This window comes from Cupressus sempervirens, chromosome 5 (genome assembly GCF_028749045.1).
Source record: "Cupressus sempervirens isolate cs-2001-9-10 chromosome 5, ASM2874904v1, whole genome shotgun sequence".
Taxonomy (NCBI): Eukaryota; Viridiplantae; Streptophyta; class Pinopsida; order Cupressales; family Cupressaceae; genus Cupressus; species Cupressus sempervirens.
Genome location: NC_143122.1, coordinates 1,008,449,487 through 1,008,465,265, shown reverse-complemented (window position 1 = coordinate 1,008,465,265; position 15,779 = coordinate 1,008,449,487). Strand labels below are relative to the sequence as shown.

The following is a 15,779-nucleotide window of genomic DNA, read 5'->3' as shown; positions in this document are numbered from 1 at the left end:
ATAGCTTTGCATAAGTAGTCATGGGAAATTTGACTGCCTTATTTTGTTTTTTTGTCTAACCAGGCCTGGGATGAATCACTGTAATGTCCCAGAAGAGGAAACAACAGAGGCGGTAGAGCGTCAAAATGCAATTTCACAAGCACGGATACCTTCAGAAACAACTCAGGGAGAGGATCAACTTCCAGCTTCTCTCTCAACAGCTATGCTTGATCCTAAATCATCAAACCAGATATGGCCAAGGTCTTTACAGTCAAGTATAAAGATTGTCAGTAATAAGAAAGGTTTAGTTCAGAGAAGTATGCCAAATGTTTCAGGCACTGTTAAGTTCTCAAATTCTTTTTCTGGGAAGGACTATTACTTACCTGTAAAAAATAGAATTGACCAATACAAGAGTTTTATGGAGCAAGAAGAAAATGCTGTAAGTTTTTCACAGTCTAAAGATGGAGGGAAGTCAAATGGTGTAATCAAGCAGAGAAATAAAATTAAAGATACGGCGATACTAAAAGAGACATCTGGAGGTGAAGGTAATGTTCTTTTTAGCTCCTGTTCAAATGAACTATGTTGTCTTTACAAAAATTTAAAATATCTGTTGTTTATGAATGGTAATGGAATAATATCAAGCTTTAAATATGCGAGGCACAATAAGCCAATGCATATTTCTTGACCAGTGCAGGATGCAGCTAACTCTCATAATGCATCATATAGATTCTTCGCATTTGTCATTATTATATTTTGTTCTAGACATTGAAAGAAAATTCCCGAGACTATTATAAAAATTATAGATTGACATTTAAGACCTGCACAGGTAACTTCAAGAAGAAGTTAATAACGCTTTCAATGTTTTAATTGTTTCTTTCTTCTTTGAGGTTAGCATGTTACCTCCATTACATAATTTCTTGTAACATTTTACTTTTGTATCGAATTTGAAGTCAATATGCATAGTGTTCTGGAATGAGGATGTCTGTGCTGAAATTTTATTTTTAGTTGTAAATGGTTATGTTGCTTACTCAATCTTATTCCAATTAATTTAATGTTAACTTGAGACTATCTGAGACTATCTGAAACAGATATACACCTCAATTAAATCTAATAGCAAAGTTTGAGAAGGCAGAAGAAAACAGTTGCATAACCATTATGAACAGTATTGTACCCTAGGATGAGATTTCCAATGATTGTATCTAACAGAAGAAATATTTGCATGTAGAACCCAAATTTGAAATAGCAAACAAGAACTTACAACAATAAGTGATTTGTGACACAGAGATGCATTGTACATTGGAAGCCAAGGGCAAAGGATAGCCTGTAATAGTCTTGTCCGATGAGGTGCATACACATTTATTTACTTAAAGAAGGCTAGTACAAATAAAAAGCTTTATTAAATAAAAAGTGACTTTTACATTGTAGTGCTTGAATATTTGTGAATTTTTCATGTGAATTTTTAAGATAAAATTTGGAGGGGTTCTATACCTAGTCTCACCCAAGCAAACACAAAAATGGAGTGTCCCCTTTTGGGTTTTTCCTAAATCTTGCTCTGAAATCTTAAGTTCATTTAAAACAAGAAACTTATCCATAGTTAAGATTATACCTCTACCAATAAAATGTCATTATCAAGTCTGGTTTAGATCTTGCAATCATGTTATACAATGTTTAAAATATAATTCATAAGGCAAGTTATTTCTATAAGGGTTAGGTATCCGATAAACATAAGTGCATATATATCAATAATTATCTTAACCTATTTAGATAAATTGTGCCTGAGCTTTTAAATTTTGGAACCAAGCCATCAGTTGTTCCAACTCCCATAAATAATCATGGTAGGTTTTGGAGAGCAAATCCACAAACAGTGCTTGGAAACTTATTCAACCAAATTAAGCCTAAGGGCATGCAACATCCAACTAAGAAAAATTATCCCTTGGTCCTGTTAAGGTTCAGTTGGGCTTGAATACAGTTCATAATTGCTACAGAGTACCATAGTTTCTACAACAGTGAAATTTGGGAACACTTCATTGTTTCCCTTGGCTTCCCCAAACCTGCTTAATAGGCTCAAATTGAAAAATATTAAATTGGAGATCTGTGTTTCTAAAGCTAGCCAGAGAAATTTTTCAATTAAGTGAAAGTGTTATTATTATGAGGTATTCAGACTTGAAGATTCTATTTAATCCAATGCTCTACATGTAATTATAGAATTAGACTTTGTGTGTGTGTGTGTGTCTATATTTATTGTCATTACAAAATATAGAAAAAATTGATCATGTATGTCAGTGCGCATATAAAATATCAATGTAGGGATGGGCATGCTCTGAAGACTATAATTATACCTACAATTTTGCCTTTCAATTATCATCCATGTAACTACTATCTTGTAGTGGTGTGTGATAGGACATAGATGTTAGTAAATCACTGCTGAAGTAACTTGGCATATTTGACAGTCGCAACTAACAAAAACTGTGAAATGCATATATCATTAGTTTGTTATAAAATCCTGGCGGTTGTTTGATCTAGCTAAAGTATTCAGTCTTTTCAATCAGAATGCTTCACAGGCACCTCTTATATGAATGTTTGCCTCTATTATCTTCAGATCTTCTCTGGCTTATCAATCATTTTATGGTTAAACCATGTTTGAATTTTAGTAGGTTAATTGCATAAATTATAACTTTGGTCCTTGCACCACCTGGGTTATAGATTGTTCAAGTTAGATTTGTAGATGGAAGGTGTACACTTCTGCATGGCACATGTTGCTGCAAGTTACTGAATGTAATAATTGTTTTGAAAGCCAATCTTCAAACACCAAAAACAATTCTTACAGATGGGACGTATATAGGGTGAAACTAACTTACTATGTCAATGTTTCTGCAAGAAATGATACTGTGTTATCATGATCTGTTTTTACAAATAATTATGAGTTTGAAACTTTGATATGAATCTGCATTTATTGGCATGAAATAAAAATAATTGTTTTCCAACAGTTTTAGAATATAGATGGTTATTTTCATATAGTGTTTTTCCTTTTGTAGATAGATCATTTAGTGATTAGTGAGTTTCTTGTCGTTGTTTTTGGATGTAATTGTTTCATTTTTTGGTTGCCTCGTGACAGCCCATGAGCCTGAAGTAAATCGTGCACACACTTTAAATGTTAAGCGTAAGATGGATAGCGAATTAAAGGAGTGCAAGTCTGCAAAAAAAATGAAGGCGAAAAACCATCCAGGTAACAGCTGCAAATTCTTTGAAAGCATCATCCAATAATTGTCATGTATTGGAAAATATTTTTCTAGTAGAAAAGATTACGTAACCTTTTTTTGTTATTCCATGGCAGTGCATGATGCCAAAGGGGTTGATTTTTTGCCTCTGAAATCAAAGAAAACAGGTAACAGATTCAAAATTGTAACAAATGCTACATTAACCAAAGAAAATGGTGTAGAAAGTTTGAATGGAGAAAGTAAAGTTGAGGATCAGCAGCAGGTAACCAAGAAAAGGAAACTCATGGAGCAGAAGAAAGGAAAGGCAACCCATCAAGGGGTGGTAGAAACAAATTGCATGGTGGATTTTGAAATAGGGAAGGAGGAAGGCCAACCTAAGCGAAAAAAAGTAAAACCTTTAAAGACAGAATCTATTCAGCCTCATGCAAGCAAAGGAAATAAAGATGAACAAGAGCAAAAAGTGAAAACTGTTTCATCAAATGTAGAATGCATTCTTCATGAGATAGCAGAACATAGCAACCAACAGTCAAAGGAGCATGGATTAATGCAGATGTTTTCTGATCATAATAAACCTTTGAAAAAGGAATCATCTTGTTGGCCTCCATTTGTATCTTCTACATCCAATTCATCTAAGCTTTCATGCTATACTAAATCTCTTCGCACTAGACCTGAAAGACAAGGATCTTCAGAGTGGAAAGGATTTGTAGAAAGGGATGTTGAGGGAGCACTTGTAAGTTCAAATAGGGAACATAAGTCATATATGGCAAATGCAGCTTTAGAAGAAGGCAAGGATTTGGAACAGAAAGCAGATAGGATTAAGGTTTGTTTTTGTTTCATGTAAATTACCCATACACTTCATTCTTTGGATTTGACCAAAATTCGTTAGGATTTTTGTGTGATCTGTGATGTGTGAATTAAAGTCTTTTTGGTTGGTTAATTCTTTGTTATTGTATGATCCAGAGCAATGGAGGCGATGAACTTGAAGCTGTTGGTTTCTATTTCCGTGCATCTTTAAAATTTCTACAAAGTGCTTCAATTTTAGAACCGCCTTTGAGTTCTGATAGTGTGAGGCACTGGGGAAATAAATCTATGCCTTTGTTCACATACTCTGCTAGGCTTTCTGAGTAAGTTCCTTTTAGTTGCATTTAAATTTTAATGGTTGGAGTTGATCGAGCAAATTCACAGATTATATGCATTCTAAAATTGTAAATTTTAAAAAAATGGTTTGGGCTAATTGTTTAGTTAAATGGACAGAGCTTCTAAACAGAGAACCTTTGATATCTGATAAGTTGTCTTCAACTGTAGTAGGAACACCTTTGATACCAATTCAGAGAATGAGACTCAATGGTTGAAATTCACAGAAGGTTTTTATTTTTTTCCATTGAACTTATAAATTCTTAAAAATTTGTATATCTAGGTTTAGACTATATTGACCAAGCTTCCAAGTAAATTCAAGTTTAGCAATCTCTACCAGGAGTAAGATTTACCAAATGAAAATCCATCCTTGAAGCTTGCTTTGAAGTCTTAAATTGTAGTTACCACAGTTTGTTCCTGAAATTTTCTCAAGTGACAGAAAATTGATTTAATATCTTTTGGTCAAAAAATGCACTTTTTGTGTATGTCTTCAAGTTTCCCCATCAGAAAGAGGACTTGTAGCTCAGTGGTAGAGAACCCCAAATTGCGCATGGGAGGCCCTAGGTTCAGGTCCTTGCTGGTCCATGAAAAATAACATGGTTACAAAAAGGACCGTTCACTTGGTTATAGGGCACCCTAACATGCACATGAGAAGTCCTAGGGTCAATTACTAGTTGGTCTTTGAAAAGTAACATGTTAGTCCCCTTTTTCTATTAGCTATTATATATATGTGAGGTTACATAGTTTTAACAACAAAATGTGTTTTTCAGAGTGAATGGACCAGCTAAACCTAAAAGCTTAAAAATTTAAGGACATTAAAGCTTCTTTGTAATGGAAGATTGCTTCAATGAGCTTTTTAAACTTGAAGTTCAGACTATTTTTGTTTCTACAGTATGTTAAAGGTCACTGAGGGTTTATATTTAATTATTCACTTCCTAATTCTTGACTACATTGATTAAAAAATATTCTCATTTTTTTTATAGGGATTGTGCTAAGGTGTATGAACGGAATGGAAAGTGGGCAGCTGCTGCTCTAGCCTACCAATGCACAGGATTCGCATGCATGCATGTTGTGATGGCCAAGAATCTGTATTTAAGCAGACATAGACAAGAACTTAAATCAGCTGCTGTTATGTTTCCGACAGGTTAGTTTTTGTTTACACTTTTAAGAATTTAACATTGTATTCATTTGTAATTTTGTTGATTTAAATTTTTTTATTTGTAATTGCCATGGCTGAGAGGACCACATTGGGGATTTCTATGCTATGGAAGGGTGAACGCTTATTTGTTCTAGACATACTCTTTTATTGTGTTAGACGTTACCCATATTCAATGTTCTGCAAGATAATGGAATTGACAGTCTAACCGTAAAACATGAAGGTACAGGTGAAGGAAAGCATTGTCATCATAATATAATTTCAGCTGATATGCATTTATCTATAGTTATCTACTAAGAACTTCGTACTGTCTAGGTAGGGTTATTTAGTATTTTATATAGATTTTTCATTCAAAATATATTTGAAGAGTTCAAGTTTTTACCACTTGTCTCCTGAAGCCCTTTTCTTAAGCTGTCCTCAACCTAGGTTTTGGTTAAAAATCATTGATCTATAGTATAATAAGCGATCATTTCAGAGGGTTTAGTTGTAAGCATCTTCCATTCTTACACACTTGCCATACATATCAACCAAGGAATTTCCAACAAAGACATTTGTGTCCACCCCGGTTACTATAATATAACCATGAAGACTCCTACCCATTTGCAGATCTCGATCGTTAGTCATTTCCTCGAGAAGAAAGCAAACATCGAAAAATAGAACTACATAAATGTTAAAATTAAAAAAATTATGGAGTGCTATAGAAGTTCAGAAATGTAGATGTTTAAAAATAGAAAAAACTAGAAGTTCCAAAATAATGCCACTAAAAGAAAAGACACTATATCAGTATTTGATAGCCATCATCATTGTGTAAGCTGTTAAGTTTCAAATATTAGCCGCTGTAAATATCTGCTTAATTTTTTTGAATTTTGCCTGCGAGTTTAAGACCATCTGATAAACAGAATAGAAAGAGCTGATTTATATTGCAATAAATACAATACTTTGACAGCAAATATAAAGGAAATGCTTGCAATATTCACTTTTAAAATCAAGTTCAAATTGAAAGTGCAATATAAAGACAAAAGTGAAGATATCCAGATGGATAAGTCTGATCATAAACACAAATACAACATACCCATTTGCTGGGAATGAACATAAATGACTGCAGTAATAATAATCAGCATGTATAAGCTCCATCAACCCTAGGTTCTTCACTAAAATGCTTCAAATGGTATGGTTGGGTCTAGATCTGTCAAACAACAACTATGATCTTTAGTGAATGCAGATATTGGCTCCTTAAACCCCAATGGCTGCTCTAGAATCTTCATGTTGACCCTCAAGAAGTGATATGGCTGGGTGGAAACGGTTTGGCCAGCAAGGAAGGAGTTACAACCAGAAAAATAGAAGTTTAATCCTTCTCAGTCTTCTGCGAAGTTCTTAGCGAATTTGATATCCAATAAGCTTTGCAAATCTAAAAACCTAAATTCCAATACTACCCAAATGTGACCTTAAAATAAAATCATGAGATTATACTCCATATCGTATCTTTCAACAAGATGAAGAATGTTGCGAACTAGGGTTTTTGGTCTGGCAAACCAACGACAAAGAAGTAATTTTCAGTAAATAGAAGCAATATCAAAATCTTTTTTAACATCCCTATAATATTCTCGTTCCTTGCGTAAGGATTTCCGCTCGTTTGACCAAATTACCAATTGATGGAGATGAATTGTAGTGGCCATATAATGCAAGAAGATGGTGTACGGTTCAAAACATGTATCACACCGAATTGGGAGGGGAAAACAAAGACCATACGGTATAATGGAGCTGGCCGTACAATATCTTGGAGCTGACCATACGGATGGTATAGGGAAGGATGTATGATATGCAAAGGCAGGTTGTACGGTGGAGGTGTGGAGTCCGTACGATAGGAGTATGGAGATGTAGTCATATAGTGAAGGGGTGTGGAGCTGGCTGTGTTGTGCAAGGCCGTACGGTGTAGGGAGGAGGTCGTACGGTGTAGGAAGCAACTGTGCGGGATATGGAAAGAGGCTATGTGGTGATGTATGGTGGAGGCAAGGGTTATGGAAAGTGTACGGATGGTATAGTGTCGTGTGGGATGTAAGGTATTACAAGTTGCGCCAATGATTCAGATTGTGCTCAGAGTTGGCGTACAAATGATTGCATTCGTCAGAGACACCAAACAATGCTCGTACAAGTATTGAAAACCAAATCATAGATTGATGCAGATATGAGTATTTGCAAATAAAGATAGTGCACATAGAGAAACAATATTAGCACTTCAGATTTGCCAAATACAATGATAGATAAAATGCCGCTCTAATTTGCCAGATCCAAGAAAAACCATACAAACAGAATAGGGTGAGGGCTGAATCCCACTTAAGTTGGAAGAGCCAAGTAGAGAAGATCTTTCACTCTTGAAATGACGAACAACAAAGAAATCCCAACAGGAATTCGCTGTAGAGAAATAATAAACCAAATCGCATACCTACTACTACCTACATGTTGTGCTTAAATACTTGTTGGGGAAACCTTTCCGAGGGTGTACAAAGATAGCTGACGGCCACACCTACCTACAGACACAATTAAATAAAAAATGGGTCCGAGATATACTAAATCAATCGGAAGCACAAATACAAATATTATTAACTTGTGCCCCATATTAATAAATTAAAGTAACTAATTAAAGGTCCTTTTGTTATATTATTTAAATTTTTGGGACCAGTTAAATAATTAATCAAATTAAATTATTACATTCAAATTTGGGGACATGACAATCCCTAAATGAGAGTCCTATTCCTTCTTTTGTAGCTTTTTCGCTGCTTTTTCAGGAAAAGGAAACACTTTTTGCTTTTTTGCTATCTTTTTGAGAATATTTCTCATGCTTCTTCACTATTTTTCTTGGAATAGCTTTTCTTTTTCATTGTTTTAAAAAATAGCTTAATTTTTTCACTATTTTTCAGGAATATTTTGTTTGCTTTTATTTAATAAGAAGCACTTCCATTTCCAATCTCCCATTGTAGCAATAAATAATAAAGGCCCATTCATTAAAATAAATCATCTTCAATTTAATGTTTGGCCTCTATAGTCCCTTCATTAAGTAAATAAATAAAAATAACGATAAATTTAATATATAATATTTAATTTAACTCTATTAACATATAATTTATCATCATTTAGTGTAAAATCCCTAGCCTATATCAAAGTTGGGATGATCATCAAAATTGGACCTACCATCAATACTAAAAATAGCAAGTATGCCAACTCTGTTGGAGCTGATAACTAACTTACTAAAAATAGTAGGCATGAGAGAGTTAACCCAAAAGGCTGTAGAAAGAAATGTTATGCTCATTCAAATGTCTAAATATGACATCCCACCTGATACTGCTTCCAAGATTTCCTGATCCTAATCATTAGGGCTTGGGAATCGGCTAAATAACCTAATGATGCCACCATGCTAAACTAGCTTAGGAAGGGGACATTACAACCACCTAGAAAATGCAGGTGGGAACTAGGATGGGAATGCCATTATTTAGAAGCATGATACTATGCCGTTCAAAGGTTAGGAATATTAATAATTATCAGTCAATCGATAATAGTTTACTGGACAAACATCTTACTCCTGATCATTAGTTTAGTTGATCATTTTAGAGCATTTAAACAATCATGTGTTTTGATGGTTACATCTAGTCATTCCATTGAGAACAAAGAAAATAATAAATATCAAAAAGTAAAACCAGTTAAATGTTTAAATGAACAAAAAGTATGGAGTTCTATACAACCTAAAAAATTTAAAATTAAAAATAGAAAAAACTATAACTACTGATGAAAATTTCACTGAAAGCAAAGACATATTATATTGGTATTTGATAGTCATCATTATAGTGCAAGCTGTTAAATTTTTAATAATAGCCACCTAGAAAAAGCTGATGAGAACCAGGATGAGAATTCCCTTATTTAAAAACATGATAAGGTGCCACTCAGTGATTGGCAATATTAGAATCAATCAATAAAACTTTAGTGGAAAAACATCTTAGTCCTTTTTATTGTTTCTCTCCTTACTAATACCTTGCTGGGAGCTGAGAATATTTTATACTAGAAAAATCTGTACAATTAAATGCAAAACGTAAAAACAACCTCAAGTCCTATTGTATTTCTTTAGTGCTTTTAGCCTCTGCCAACAAAATATCGACAGTTAGGAAGATAACCAATGTGATTTATACATAAAAGAATAAGAAACTTCTGTAGGAAGCTCTTGATTTCTAAGAGAGATTTGAAGAAACTTCATCTGAAGTCTCTTGACTTCTGGAGACATATTACTGTGATACGGAGAAATTTCTTATGCTCCCATCCGTGTAACTCCCTCAAGTATGCCAACTGTTTAACTACCCAAGTTTCCCAACAACAAATTCTAACTAATTAAAGAAGATACTGCGAAACTAGATTTTCAGTGAATTTTTTGGATTTTAGGCATCAGAATTCTTGATTTGTCCATTATATGGTTGAAATTCCAAACTTTTTGTATGACAATTCTAAGATTAGTCTTTTCTGTAATGGATAGTATGTGCAGACGGAGAGACATCTAATGCCCAGGGTAGTTGTTGATTGTCATTGTAGTAAAATGTAGTAATGTATACTGAGTTGTGTGAACTTATTATGATTTATAATTAGCATATTTACTAGTATTTAAACTTTTGTTTGTGCAGGTGAATCTCCTTGTTCATTAGCGTCTGATGTTGACAACTTGAATCGCCATGCATTAAAAGTAGTGAATCAACAAAAACGAGTTGCATCTCTAAATGCATCAGGAAATTATGTGATTGATACACAACACTGCCAACACTATAACCATTTGTTACAATTTGTAAGTTGAAAATTGCCTTGGGGCATTTGGTAGATGATACATGTTTTTCTAGAATATGAAATTGCACTGTGATATTGATCCATGTAATTTAGCTTTGTTTTATCCTCTGAACAATTTTTTGTACTTATTTCTCAGTCTCTATTAGTTAAAGCATGTAAGAGAATATTTTTATACTTGCAGGTTGATGATGCTAGTGCATCATTTGCAGCTTTTGCAAAAGCAGGTAGTGCTTTGGATGCTGCTAGTGATTCAAGTTATAGAGAACATGAAATATCTGTGGTGAAAAAGGCTATCAATCTGAACTTTCATAATCTTGATGGACTGCTCAGTCTTGTAATCCCTCTCATGGAATCTGCATCTTTATGTTGACATCTATTATGGCTTCAACAACAATTTTTGCAGAAATAAGGAGGTAATAAGGATTATGGAGCAATATGCATGCAATTATTTCTACCATTTACTTACATGAGTAGGTTGTGTATGAGTTGCGACTAGTGTAAATTATGTAAATTACTATGTTATCTTGCTTGAAGAATCAGAAATGTGCAAGTAGGCAGGATTTGAACTGTGAACGAAAAATGCATGTATCCTGAAGCTGTTTGTAAGAGATTTCATGTGATGTTCTTGATATAAAATATAAACATTACTTTTGAATTCCTTCCTGGATCTTCAGGTCAACTTCATATGAAGTGTTTTAGGAGTCTTATCGTTTATGGAATGTACTGCAAATTCTGAAATATTTTCAATCAATATACATTTGACTACTAATTTTCATTCTCTCCTCTAAGGGGAGTTTACATACTTTGAAAGACATTGATGGATTCAATTTGACTCATAATTCGTAGCTCTAGATTGTGACACTTTTTTTTTTGATACAGGGGCAAACATGCCCGAGTTACCCAATAATTCATGGCTGGTTATTATTCCTCAGTCATTGGTGGTTGGATAAGGTGTATTTTTTGGCTCTTCAAAGCATTTTAATTTTTATATTATTCATGATTTGGTTAATAAATTGGGCATCATTTTGCATTGCAGGTCTTGTTTTAATGTCTTTGTTCTGCAAGATTTCTTGCCAGTTTTATTTTAAGCCAATCTACAAATGCTAATACAGCTAATAGATTCACTTACAAATAAATGTGAATATTAGGACACCTGGCAATTGATATTTTTGGTAAAATAAAATTATTTAACTGTACTTCCGTGAGAGAACTCTGTAAGATCGGGATGGACATGAACAAGGTATCAGAGTTGTGCAAAAATGCAAGTTTATACAATTTGTAATTTTCTCGAGTGTAAAATACTAGATAATATGTATTGATGCAATTTTGGTGACTGACTATTTTGTGAAGCTTTCCGCAGAAATTTACATACAATAAAATAAAATTATAATATGAAGGAAGAAAACCATTTTTGCAATTTAATACCAGTTATCCATCTTTTGTTTGTCTGGGAATATCTGTTCCCCATTTGCACCTTTTCTTGTTGGTAACTTAGCAAAGACATATTAAAAGAGCAATTTATCCATCGGGTTCCAATTGTGGAGTGATAGATTAACCTTTACAGATTGCTACTTTGTAGAATAAAACTGTATCTTAATTAAATACCAGGTTTTCTTTTGGGGCCCTATCTTTGAAATTGTGAGGGTTTGTTTACAGGGTCCACATCTCATACATATCTTTGAAAGGACACTGCTTTAACTAGTGCCCTATCGGCAATGGATATTTCTGTAATTGCAGTTCATCCTGAGTAGATCCTTCTTGCCACCTCCAACTTCACTTTTGGGCCTAGCAGTTATACAATCTCCAATCTGTGCTCCAACTTGAATGCTTATTCTACCTGTTTTCTCCTCTGGCCAGGCATCTACTACAACTCTCTTCCATGTCCCTTCCGCATCCATTTGGTGTGCTCTAGGTTAAAAACTTATACTTCAATGTACTCCAATAGTGCATCTACGTATTCCCCTCTCTCTTATATGCATTACTCAAGCATGCTTCACTGACATCATCTACAAGACTATTGCTCTTTATCAATTGATTAGGGATCCTCATTTTAGCATGCTTCCTAGTGCTAAGATGTTACTTAGGGAGATATGAAGGTTTTTGAACTTTTATATCCAATGTGAGAACCAAACAGCTCTAGCAAAAACTGTAGAAACATCTAGATTATCACTTATATTGTTGACAATGTTAAGTTGCATTGCCCCTATGTTTTGTCATGGGGGCATGTTGGTGTTTGGTTGAATGTAACCATTTGTATGAAAAGTTTGTAAACAATTGTCATGGAGGAAACCCGTAGGACTTTACAAATTAGATAGATCCTAAAGTAGTAATCTTTCTATAACAAGGACCAATCATATTGTTTACAATTATCAAGGTGATCTTATTGAAAGAAGCTCAATTTTTCTTTGTTTAAAGACAAATCGTGATGTAGACTGGAACATGATTTTAGAAGGCTCGGCAAGCACCAACTGTGTTCGTTTCAATTATCAAGGCCAGTTTATTGAAAGGGGCTCATTTTTTTTTTGTTTAGAGACAACGGAGGAGGATGGATGGTGATTAGAAGCGGATTATTTGTTTTGAATTTGAACAAAATGTTTTGACAAAAAATGTAAAGTATGATAGAGGAGGCATTAGGCTTTTGGAACCCCTTCATAGCTTTCATCCTCAAGTATTATATACTTAAAAATGCTATAGAGCTTTTGACCAATGTGGTACTGATCAATCCTCTTTCTTAGCCTTGGTTAACAAATGGGTGGACACAAAGGATAGCTTAAACTCTATCCTCAAGCTTTCATAGTGCCTTCCCTCTCCTCTCTCCTCAATTGACCTTGATAGGAATGTTGTGGATTTCTAACATTATTTTCCTTGCAAGGTTATAATCTTATTTTATATTTGCATATATTTTTGTTTCATGTGGTATTTAATAATGCTCATACACGTACATTTCTCGCATGATTACTTTAAACTTTGGTTACATGATTCTTTGCAGACCAATTGGAATTATTTCGTCTACATCCCCACATGTTCAACATTTTCATGCGCGTAAGCATAGGGAAGGCTTGTTTCTTAAGGCATAACCAAAGCTTTCTTCCTTGGGGTTTTAGTCATACTTTTATATAGACTTCTTTGTTGTAGGTCTTCTGAAGTATTGGTTTGATGGTTTTTTTTTTTTTTTTTGGATTATCTAACTTTTAAGATTGTGTATAATGACTCTTTGTGAACCCTTTGGTAGGAATTGTGATCCCATTTTAAAGGGGATGCCTAATCTCTAAATCTCATCGAGATCATTTCAAACATGTCGAGTTTTGGAGACATTCCCGAGGAATGGTTTCTAATGTTTTGTTTGTGTTGGAGTCGACAGTGCCTTTAAGTTTCTTCCTAGCCTATAACTCTAGACATTAAAAATGGTGGTCCAATGAACCAATAATTTGCATTATAAGGGGGATGAATATGTTCTTCGCAAAAAAATCTAATGAGTGCAAATGAGAATGTGGATTCAACCTCACACACGGAAAACACTAATGTCTTGCAATGTGTCATCACATCAATATAATCAAACCAAGTAGCTTACCTCATTACAAAGACAAAGTGAAAAATTGAAAATAAGTAGAAAAATTTTAATCAGTCAATAGAAGGCATCGAAGGGTGGAGGACTCAAATAAGTATGAATTATGGGTATTTTGCAGTAGACTGCTTTGGAAAGATAAAATAATCAATGAAACTTGGAGAGAATGATTTGTTTTTTGGAATAATAACATAAGGTTATCCCCTAATAATGATGTTAGGAGGAGGATTGCTAGTCAAAATCACGGGCCACAGCAAAAGCATTTTTTGGGTATTAATTTTTTTTTTCCAATTTTTTGTGTGGATGTGTCTTCAAATTATAATTTGTCAAAGATATTTTGAAATGGAAAAGTCTCATTATGTCAAATCGAATCACACACACTAAATGGATTTGAATTTCTTTAAGGTCAATCAGTGTGCTAAGAGAGCCTTAGCATGATAACAATTGAAGTACAAAGTACAAAGATAATGCAAAGTGAATAAATGGAAATTTATTGTCAATCAGTGTATTCTACAATGGATATAGGTAATGAAGGTAAATCTTTAGTTTGTATATATATTTTGGTTAGTAGATGTATTAAAATTACAAAATATGAGGATTATTGTACACTAATACGATAGACTGAGGGTACTCTTTTAGATCTAATGCAAGATCGTGGACTATTCATATACAACAAATTCTTTGGTTTTCTTCTTTGTTGAAGAAAATGAGTTTTCTTGTAGATTTGAACTGTTTATGTACTCCTCAATTTCTCGACCCTTGAATGATATGCTTATTGACTGAAATTTCCATCTTGCAAGTTGCAATCAAAATATGGATAATTATTATGTTTTTTAAATATGGAAATGACAAACAATATTATTCAATTCTGTTTATTGTTTTAACAAATCTGAATATGATTGAATGATCAATCTCCAAGAGGATTTCACTAATTGATTTCAGTGTTCCTCTAGGTCCAATCGGATCTCATAAGTATATGTTATTTTGATTGGAAGGGACATTCCTTTTGGATTAGTGTCATTTCACTTCTCAAACTAGTCCCAGACTACTTTTGGGGTTTACACATTGACTTGCAATTACAAACTGTGTGTTGATACAATAATCAATGATCTACAGAGGTAATGATATTAGACTCGATTTGATTGGAATCTCTGCACTACTAATCATGGCTTGATTGGAATTATATGTGGAACATGAAATAATAATCTGTAAGATTAAATGCACGTCACCATTATACTTGGAACCGCTTATATATGATATTTTGATTTGGTGTATGAATGATAGCCAATTCCAAATATTAGATCAATACGATGATATAATTCCAAGAATTTAGATATGTGTGTGTATCGATATACACAATGTATATTGATATATACATACATACATACATACATACATACATACATACATACATACATACATACATACATACATACATACATACATACATACATACATATATATATATATATATATATATATATATATATATATATATATATATATATATATATATTTATATCATATTATTGATTAATATCATTCATATGTCTAGCTGAAGCTATCATTTTTCAACACTCCCTCTTAGCTAGGGACGATACAAGTTTAACAAGTATACAACTATATCACCTTACTCATGATATCAAAAGATATAATATGTTTAAGAATATGAAGTCATGTGACATTCTTCGTAACACAAATATCCATATTATGGTATGTGTAATGACATCGAGTCTCATGATGTCTACCATGATGAATCATTGTATATCCATGATACATTGTCCACTACCATTATCTCTTAAGGATCATAATTGTCTCTAGATGATATCAAGTCTCATGATATCTATTAGAATGTTGAAGAGATACTAACTATCATGTCATTGTATATCCATGGATATCAAGTCACGTG

At 33.5% G+C, this 15,779-nt stretch overlaps 1 protein-coding gene across 1 annotated transcript in view; it reads left to right on the top strand.

Annotated features, from left to right (window-relative positions):
* The window catches only part of LOC149559348 (cysteine-tryptophan domain-containing zinc finger protein 7-like), a 45,918-nt gene extending 35,243 nt beyond the window's left edge, over nt 1-10,675 (top strand). The window contains exons 6-12 of the mRNA XM_089828398.1: nt 64-524; nt 3,095-3,205; nt 3,314-4,017; nt 4,158-4,321; nt 5,315-5,475; nt 10,149-10,306; nt 10,487-10,675. Coding sequence (XP_089684524.1) covers nt 64-524; nt 3,095-3,205; nt 3,314-4,017; nt 4,158-4,321; nt 5,315-5,475; nt 10,149-10,306; nt 10,487-10,675 — 1,948 coding nt within the window. The remainder of the gene's footprint in view (nt 1-63; nt 525-3,094; nt 3,206-3,313; nt 4,018-4,157; nt 4,322-5,314; nt 5,476-10,148; nt 10,307-10,486) is intronic.
* The last annotated feature ends 5,104 nt before the right edge of the window (nt 10,676-15,779 follow it).